General features: G+C 54.0%; 1 protein-coding gene across 1 annotated transcript in view; it reads right to left on the bottom strand.

Moving 5' to 3' along the window:
• The window catches only part of GPLD1 (glycosylphosphatidylinositol specific phospholipase D1), a 58,378-nt gene that overhangs the window by 10,767 nt on the left and 37,833 nt on the right, over positions 1-9,778 (bottom strand). Inside the window, exons 11-14 of the mRNA XM_077769593.1 lie at positions 7,246-7,369; positions 4,899-5,038; positions 2,754-2,940; positions 509-619 (exon numbers count right to left, since the gene is read on the bottom strand). Of these exons, the coding sequence (XP_077625719.1) occupies positions 509-619; positions 2,754-2,940; positions 4,899-5,038; positions 7,246-7,369 (562 nt within the window). The remainder of the gene's footprint in view (positions 1-508; positions 620-2,753; positions 2,941-4,898; positions 5,039-7,245; positions 7,370-9,778) is intronic.

The raw sequence follows: 9,778 nt of genomic DNA, 5'->3' as shown, positions 1-9,778 counted from the left end.
AAGGGCTCTGGGGGGGGGGTGGGGGGCTGCCTGAGCAGAGTCCTCGAGTGCAGGGGCGAGTGACGCGGCCTGTGGGTCCAGGAGTGGAGAGGGAGGAGTGGGGTGCGGGGGCGACGGCCCAGAAGCTGGTGCCCGCCACTGCGGGGTACGTGCAGGTGAGAGCCCGTGCTCAGGCCCGCGCCCTGGCTCTGGGCAAGGACCGGGGTCGGAGCGGGAGGATTCCGGGGGGGCGGGGGGGGGGTGTCACCACTCTGCTGTGACGACAGCAGCTCCGGATCAGCTGGAATCTCCGTCCCCCTCCCCCCACTGCCACTCAGCATCTGGGGGGCGGGGGTCAGGGGAGTGATTTCTGGTGGAACGGAGGCCAGACTAAGGCCAGTGAGGCAGGACCAGGTGACCCCTGGTAACCCGTGATCACGAGGCCCCGGCCGGGGGACCCGAAACCGTCCCCGACTGCTTCCCGCAGAGGCCCGACCCAGCCGGCCGCCACCCCCAGCGCCAGCCTTACTCTGTAGGTGAGCTGCTCCGAGCCCACGGATGGGGCCCCCACGGCCAGGTCAGGCACCCCGTCCTTGTTGAAGTCCAGCACCGCCAAGGCCGAGCCGAACCGACCTGAGGGCTGAAGAGACACCAGTGGCCGTGGTCCCCGGGCCGAGCCACCACCTTCAGCAGCACACCGGACCCCCGGGGGACCCCTGCCCTAGAGCCCAAGGGCCCAGGAGCCAAACGGCGACAACCTGTGCTGCTCTCGAGAGTCCCCAGCCGGGCGGCTCTGCCCCGAGGCTATTCCTGGCACGTCGGTCTGCTTCGAGGGGACGCTGAGATGCCAGAAAGACGGTCCGTCCCCACCAGTTCCAGAGTTAGAAAACGGTCAAGTGGACACGCTGCCCCCACGGTAAGGCCCATTCCCCTCGGGAAGTATCCAAAATAACCGCCACATATGCCAGCGACACCAGCTAACGGTGACGAGCACTCAGGCTGTCTAGAGCCACACGACGGCCACAGCCCGCGAGCTAAGGTGGCTCTTCAAGTGGGTCACACCCAACACATTAGGAATTCAGCTCCTCAGACCCACCAGCCGCCTGGCAGATTCTCAAGAGCCGACGCAGTAGGGGCCCTCCGACTGGGCCACACGGCCACAGGGCGTTTGCTCCGCGGAGGACCCCGTTCCGAGCACCCTACGTGGACGAGGGCAGGCGCGTTACTTATGCCCACGTTCAGGTTTACAGGCGGAAACCCCGGCCCGTCCAGGGAGAGTTTTCCCCAAGGTGGACCTTCTGCTGTCTCATCCCCCGCTCTCTAGGCCAGCCTCCACCCACAAGCAACCCCCTCGGCTCTCCCGCTCTTACACAACTTCTAGAACAACGAGCGGTCTTGCACCATGNCCACAGGCCCTCCCGGGACGGGGCCCGCGGGGACGGCCGGGGCAAACTGCAGCGGGCACGCGCGTTTCTCGGTGGCGTCAGAAGGTTCCGGATAATGCTGTCCCTCTGGGACCGCGTGACCTCACACCCTGGCCAGCCGACTTCAGAGAAGGCTCGGATGCAGGGCCCCTTCTGCCAGGTCAGGGCATAATGGTCTTCACAGCATGAACGCAACGGCTGGGGTTTTCAGGCTCCCCGGGACCAGACGGNAGTCCTGGCCCTTCTCCCACACTAGTCTGTGCCCAGCAGCCTGGCGTGTACAGCTCTTGTGAGAGCTAATGCCAGTCACGTCCCGGGGAACCTTCCAGGCTCCCGGTGCTCCCAGCTGGGATCAACGCGGACTCTGTGCGGAACATCTGTCCAGTCCCCGTGGGGGTTTTCTGGTGACGAATAACTGCTGAAAACCAAAGAATGAGGGGCGCCTGGGTGGCTCAGTCTGTTGGGCGTCTGACTTCGGCTCAGGTCTGATCTTGCAGTTCATGGATTCGAGCCCCACGTCGGGCTCTGTGCTGACAGCTCGGAGCCTGGAGCTGCTTCGGATTCTGTGTCTCCCTCTCCGCCCCTCCCCCACTCATGCTCTCTCCCCATCTCGCAAAAATAAACGTTAAAATAAAAACACCAATAAGGAATGAAATCCGAACAAAGTCTGGAGTTTAGGGAAGAGTCGTGCACCAGTACTGGGTTCACACAAGACCCTGATTTAGGGGGAAGATGGGGAAAGTGTACACGGAAACTCTGTACTGTCCTTACAGCCTGTGAATCTGAAATTCTAACAAACATTTGTATTAAAAGAAGAACGTTTACAAAAAGTGGGGGTGTAACGCCAAAAAAATCACATCCCGATTGGCTACTCAGAGCAGTTTCTAAATAAATAGGTGTGTTTTCGGAAGGTATTCGACTAAACACATCCAGTTAAGGATAGAACGACATCAATGAAGTGGACCGGCTTTGAAAAATGGAAAAGAGGGGGGCGCCTGGGTGGCTCAGTCCGACTTCAGCTCAGGTCTATGTCACGGTCTGTGGGTTCGAGCCCCGTGTCGGGCTCTGTGCTGACAGCTCAGAGCCTGGAGCTGCTTCAGAGTCTGTGTCTCCCTCTCTCTCTCTGCCCCTCCCCTGCTCACTCTCTGTCTCTCGCTCTCAAAAATAAGAACAAACATTTTTAAAAAATAAAAGAAAAAAAAGAAAGATGGAAAAGTGCTTCCCGCGCACTGGCCACCAGCTGAGCGTTACTATCGTCATTCTTGCGAGCAGCTGTTCACTCGGGGACTCAGCCAAGAAAGGCAGTGGCTTAGGGACCCCAAGAGGAAAAAGCCGAGATGGGCGCCTCACCTCAAAGCCCTCCAGGACCACGTGGGCTTCCTTGTCCAGGTCCAGGTCGACGGGGGGCAGGCCCAGGTCGTTGCCGTAGAGGAGGTACACGCGCCCGACCTGGATGTGGCCGGGGTGGCTATAGCCGGGGGCGCCCACCACCAGGTCACCGTGCCCGTCCTGATTGAGGTCAGCCGAGGCCATCGCCCTGCAGGGAAGAAGAGAGGACCCCCCACGGTATCCGCTGAGAGCCGTGGGTAAGACGGTCTCCCGCGTCCTTCCTCCCTAGAATCCAGCACTTGAACTTCCCCTTGTTGACTTCTTCCCCCTGCGCTTCTGTGGAGAGTATTCGCTTCTGAGTGTATGTTGTTTGTGTGATTGGGTCTTGCTCTCCGAGAAACACAACAACAACAACAACACTGAACCTGCCAAGGCCTCTGGGCATTTCTGGCCCTTGTGACGCAAGCGGGTGAAGAGCATCTTCACGAAGCATCAGGTCCTCAATGCAAAACCCAGAGGAGCTGTGCACAGGCTGGGCTGGCCTGACAACAGAGAGGGGCTCTGGCCCCAGCCAGGGCCTCAGGCTGCTTTCTGACCGATCAGGAGACGAACGGACACCGACGGAGCCTGGGATAAACGTGTGTTAGGCACGCGTGCCGTTTCTGCCACAGCTGCACGGGGTTCCGTGTGTGTAAAGTATATTAACTTTTCAACATAGTTAGTGGGTGGTTTTTTTTTTAAGTTTCTTCATTTATTTTTGAGAGAGCGCGAGAGAGCATGAGCAAGGGGAGGGGCAGAGAGAGAGAGGGAGAGAGAGAACACGGCTTGAACTCACGGACCCGTGAGATCGTGACCTGAGCTGAAATCAAGAGCCGGACGCTTAGCGGACTGAGGCCCAGGCGCCCCTGTGGGTGTTTCTAACTGAGACTCTATGACGGAGCAGTTACAGACTGAGGTGGACAAAGCGAGCCGAGCTTCAGAGGTCTTTGCCGGGGCAGCTGGAAAGACCAGAAATCATTTGTTTATTCTCGTTCCTGTGGCCACCTAAGGAACAAATGGCAGAACAGAGGAAGAAAAGTAGTCTCCGAAGGGCCGACACCTGGTGAAAGGGGCCACACACGCAGCAGGGAGACGCTGCTGCTCCCTGTGCCGTTCCTGAGGCTGGGCGCGGGGACAGACCTCTGTCCCCACTGCTGCCCCCCTCCCCCACCACCCCTGTCCCCACACACACCCCATGTGACAGCAAGGCCAGCAGGAGGCCTTCTCTGGCCCTGGGGAAGGCGGCCAAGGAGAGCCTTTGTGCAGAGCTGAATGGCCAGCAAGCACAGCGGGCACCTCCCAGGGCCCGTGCTGGGGCTGGACGCGTCGGTGGCCCGGAAAAGAAGGGCTGTCCGTAAACTGTTCCAAGGGAAACAATGTCATTTGGATTTAAGAAGTGTGGTTTCAAAAAGAGGTTTCCCTGACAGCTCCAGAGAACAGCCACTTCTGTATCCTTGCGCTCGGTTTCAGTTGATTATTAAAATCAGAGGAATCGCCGACACTGCATTTACACCATTTCTGTGGTGTCCTAGGCTCTCGTCCCATGAAGTTAGGATATTCCCGTTACTGGATTAGCCATCTGCTCATGGGCTTCTAATGTCGTTAGAGTCCCTCACGTCTGTGACATCAGGTCTTTAAGAACACTGAAGCTTTGCAAATATCCTGTAACACTTTACTGTTGTAATATTTCAGTCACATGAAAGCTCCTTGTATTTAAACTCATTTTCACCAACTTTAAGGAGATAGTGGTTATTGGGATTTTTAAAATTTTTTCAATGTCTATCATTTTGAGAGAGAGCCAGAGTGAGAGCAGGGGAGGGGCAGAGAGAGAGAGACACACACACAGAATCCAAAGCAGGCTCCAGGCTCTGAGCTGTCAGCACAGAGCCCAATGCCGGGCTTGAACCCACGAACCATGAGATCATACCTGAGCCAAAGTTGGATGCTTAGCTGACTGAGCCCCCAGGCGCCCCAAGTGGTTATTATAAAGATGAAACTAAATTAATGCTTCTGTTGATGACGAATTGACTAGAATATAAGGGGCTAACAGGTACCATCTGAAATCTGTTGAAGGACTGAAATCCATGCTGACGACAGCGCTCAGGAATAGGAGAAACATCTACCTACCAGCCGAGTCTTGCGTAGGGAACAGACAGGAAGTAAGACGCCAGGGGGCTGGAGACGTGCTTCAGCGACTGCTGAGAGTCGCCCGTGAACATGGTCCGTATGTTCCTCTCCAGCGCCTGGTACATAAAAGTAAGGGAGTCCTGGAAGACCAAAGGATTAGGGGCAGTTAAAGACACGTGGTCCACAAAACCATTATTTCTGGTCGAAAGTATCAGACTGTCTAAAGGGAGCCAGGTTTGCCAAGCGCTGAAAGAAATAAGGCATTGATTCCATCACTAGCTAAGACCACGTGGGACGGGCAGTCGGGGCAGGCCCATCACTACCCCCAGCGCGCACGGTTCCAGCCCCAGGGCTCCCGCCAGCGGGCAAGGAGGGAGCTGGGCGCCCCCTGAACCGGTCAGCGTGGCCCGTGCGCTGTGCTGGCCCGAAGAACGGAACGAGGTGAAGTTAATGGATTAAAAGAGCTTAAAGTTCATTCAGTGTAGAACTGATTATGTGTGCGCACGTGTGTCTGTGCACGTGTGTCTGTGCACGTTTGTGCATGTGCGTGCCTATGTGTGTGCATGGGCATGTCTGCGTGTGTGTGCATATTTTTCCCCCAAAAGAACCGGAACACCACCAAGAGCCAAAACTACCCTCCAAGCTGGGCGGCGCGTCAGGCCCGAGAGGTCAGCTGCAGAGCACGCCCCCGGCACGGGACCCTAACTTGTCCTTACCGTGCTCACACGGACTGGAGTGGCCCCGAGTAACCCGGCTGCCTACTAGATCCTTCCAAGTCCAGCGGATACAACTCTAAATCCACCCATGGGCATCATGAGACTGCACAAGAATTCCAAGGCCTGCCCTGGGGCGGAGTGGCATCGGCCAGAGCCGGGGAAGGGGGGCGGGGGCAGGGAGGGGGACAGCCCAGGTCCCAGAGGGGAGCCCGCAGAGGGCCCTCTAGCAAAGGGCCGTGCCTCCCAGTTTCCCCTCCAGCCCTCTGGCAGGCTGCACATGCACGGCTGTCCTAACGCCCAGCTCTGCCTTGCTCGTCCAGCCTGGAAGCATTTAATTGGCGCCTACTGTATGCCAGGCACTATGACAGGCCTCAGGAACATAAAGTCTCTCTTATAGGACTTGCCTTTTCGTGAAGGAGACAGATCCAGAAAACTGGGACAAGGTGGAGAGTGTGAGGACAGAGGGCCCCAGGTCAGGACCGGCTGCGTGATGCGCGGAGCCCAGTGCAAACTGAAAGCGTGGAGCCCCTAGTTCAACAGCTAGAAGGAATTTTAACCCAGGTTAAAATCCTTACCCAGGGAAGGGGCCCTTCTCAGGGTGGCCACAGCTCCCCCTGCCCCCACCCCCCCGTGTCGGTACTGGCTGCACAACCACAGAGCAGACCCGCCCAGGTCCCTGCCCAACTGCCAGAGGTGCCATTTAGACCATGTCACGTGACCCCTTCTCCCAATGTGAAGATCTCTCTCACAGTCCAGCGCCTTCCCAAACCTCTCCGAGTACCTCGTATCCCTTGTCTTGTTTTCCAGGCCAACAAGTCTACTCATACTTCCAAATATCTCCCAAACTTTCCCAACCCACTGTCAGAGATATATGCTCACGGATGAAACACTATCTCCTATTCAAGGCCTAAGTCAAATGCCACCTCTGCCATGCAGCCTTCTCTGATTGACAGCAAAGATGGAAGTTTTGCCTCACAGGCAGAGTATTCCCCACCCGTGTGTTGTTTGTTGCATACCACTTATGTGTGGTCATCTGTGTACTTATCACACCAAGCAGACAGCTATTCTCAAGGTCACAGTCTACTCCCCTTTCATCTTACACGCCCAGTTGAGTGTCTGATGCTTAACGTTTTTTATTAATTTTTGAGAGACAGAGAAAGTCTGAACATGAGCAGGGGAGGGTCAGAGAGGGAGGGAGGGAGGGAGACAGAGAATGTGAAGCAGGCTCCAGGCTCCGAGCTGTCAGCACAGAGCCCGATGCACAGCTTGAACCAATGGACTGCAAGATCATGACCTGAGCCAAAGTTGGAAGATTAACCAACTGAGCCACCCAGGTGCCCCAAGTGTCTGACACTTAAAAGATGATCACACAGGTGGATTTCATATGCAGCGTCCATCAGGGCCACCTCGGGCTCCATGGGACTTGCCAAAGGCCACGAAGGTCCAGATTCACATCTCTGGACATCTCTGGAGAAAACCAGATTTGGAGACCAAGGGTATTTGCTGGCCTGCATGCACTCAGGACGCTCAGGGAACAACCGAACAGCCAGTGTGTCTGCAGGTCAAGATCGCAGGGGGCAGCTTGCGCCCCTCCCCCCCCCGCCCCTCGCCGTGAAGCAGAAAACTCTTACCGATGTCCAGGAATCCACGCGGAAGAACACTCCTCTTTTGGTATAGTTTATATTTTTTTCAACCTCTTTAGTTAGGGATACAGTCAAATTCCTATGGAAATCACTTTTCTGTACTTTTGAGCTGCTGAAAGAAGAACAACAAAATGGGACAGACTGAGAAAACAGGGTGACAAATGACGGACATGAAGTCAGGTCCATGATGGGTGAAAGACCACGATATCCTATTATCTGGAAGGTGAAGGAGAAAAACCTTCACAGGACATTCCATAGAATTTTAGTGAACACATTTCCAAGGTTTAAGAGCCAGTGCTTATAAAAAAAACTACTTCGTGGAGCCTCAAGATCTTAGGGCATAAAAGATGTACATTTCTTCCAGATAACTTAAAAAAAAAACGGTATTTCAGTATTTCATGCAAACGGTCAAGAAATAGTCTGTAGGTGGGGCGCCTGGGGGGTTCAATTGGTTAAGCATCCGACTGTGGCTCAGGTCATGACCTCACGTGGAGTTCGAGCCCTGCGTCAGGCTCTGTGCTGACAGCTCAGAGCCTGGACCTGCTTCAGATTCTGTGTCTCCCTCTCTCTCTGCCCCTCCCCTAATTCGCACTCTGTCTCTGTCTCTCAAAAATAAATAAACCATTAAAAAAAAAAACTACTTAAAAAATGGTAGGTATTTGGGACGCTGCTTTGCAGGCACACGGATTTATCTTCAAAGACACACTAGAATGAATCATACAATAAAAATACAGTTTCAAAGTCATAGACTTTAAAACACAACAAACCAGACGCCCAGAGGCGGCAGACAGAGAAGCCTGGGAACCAGGAAGAAACGCAGGGGCCCGCGTACAGCACCTGCGGGGGAAGGGACTCTGACAGTGTAGACACTACAAGCCTGAACCAGACGCATTCAATTCAGTTACGTTAAAAAAAGAAAAAAAAAAAAAGACTTACTTAATTTAAATAAATTAAACCGTGAGGCCTTAACTGAACCTTTCTGCGCCTTTCCTGCTCTGAAGCTCTGTGTTCTCTCTTACCTTAGGGCCCTTCGCTGCAAGGCTGTCTTGAGTATCTACCCCCGACTACCTCTTCAGGATGAAATCTGGGTGAAGCCTAGGAGGACTAGCTAGAGTAATAATACCATTAACTGCCGTTTTTATCCTTCAGTGAGCAGCTTACTGAGGTACCAACTGCTTCCCATCCATTCTTGCACGATTTCCGGGCCGTGGTTCCGGGAACCCGGACATGTGTTTTTTTCCGTTTTGCCAAAGGAGGAAGTTGTACCTCAGAAAACTGAAGCGACTTGTTTGAAAATCACGCGGCCGTGAGTAGGGGGCCTGGAGCTTGAACCTGGGTATCTCCCCGTCTACAGACCCCGTGTTGGCACGTCTCCTGGGCACCCCTCCCCGCCTTCTGGGTCTCGATGTTCTTTCTCTAAGAACGACTTGGGGACNCCATCTCAAGCTGCCCCCCCGCCCGTGAACCTGTTCCACTGCCCCACACTGCCATGAACCCTCTGGGAGCTGGAGATGAAAAGAAACGGATTCCCAAGAGCCGCCTCTCTGCCCCATTATGCCCACATACGCTCCAATAGTTCTTACTTTCTTCATCTCATTTCTTTAAAAACAAAGATTTGTAAACTGACACGGCCACTGAGACAATGTAAGAGGTGAACTTTCCCTCTCCCTCTGGAAGGAAGTACTAAGCGAGGAGTATTACATTACAACAGTTTGTTCTTAGGGCACCTGGCTGGGTCAGTTGGTCGGGTGTCCAACGTCACTTCAGGTCATGATTTCAGGGTTTGGGAGTCCAAGCCCCGCACTGGGATCAGAGCCGGCTTCGGATCCTCTGTCCACCACACTGCCCCTGCCCTGCTCACGCTCGCTCAAAAATACCCCACCCTATGGGGTAAGGACTGATCACGGGACAAGCAATTCAGAAAAGGAGGTGGGAAGAGGCTGAAGGCAAACTTCTCTCTCTCAGGGCCAGCTTTCAGCTTCGGAAAAGGCTCTTCCTCAAATTCTCTGTTCTCCAACACCAGGATTCGGGTGGCGGCCTCGTAGCAAGAACACTACCGTTACACATCATTTGTGAATCACGCAGAGCTCTGTCTGGAAACAGCCACCACTCTCCCACTGTTTCTTTAAGAACATACAGTAGGAGTTTAAAGCAACAAATCTGCTTTGGAAGAGAATTATAAGCAAGCTGAGAAATGCTTATAATAGGACAGTGTACACATTGTTTGTTTTACTTAGGAATTTGCATCCTCTTTCTTTGGAGCCTTTCTCCAACTTTCTCATCAAGTTCCATAAATTCTGATGAATCTTCCTTTGTCTGTGTGTGTGGAGAGGCAATCAATTCATGGAATTTTCCGCCTTGATAAATTAGGACAGAGACCAAGAGACAAATGTGTGTCTTCTCAAATAGTTCTCCTAATTAAAGAGTAAGGTCTCACCATACATAGCTACTTGGACAACCTTCCCCAAACAAACACCCAAACTGTTCTCCACTTGAGGATCATCACACACGGACTTTATAA

The sequence above is a fragment of the Crocuta crocuta genome, unplaced genomic scaffold (genome assembly GCF_008692635.1).
Source record: "Crocuta crocuta isolate KB4526 unplaced genomic scaffold, BGI_CrCroc_1.0 scaffold145, whole genome shotgun sequence".
NCBI classification, from domain to species: Eukaryota; Metazoa; Chordata; class Mammalia; order Carnivora; family Hyaenidae; genus Crocuta; species Crocuta crocuta.
This window is presented reverse-complemented; position numbering and strand designations above follow the sequence as displayed.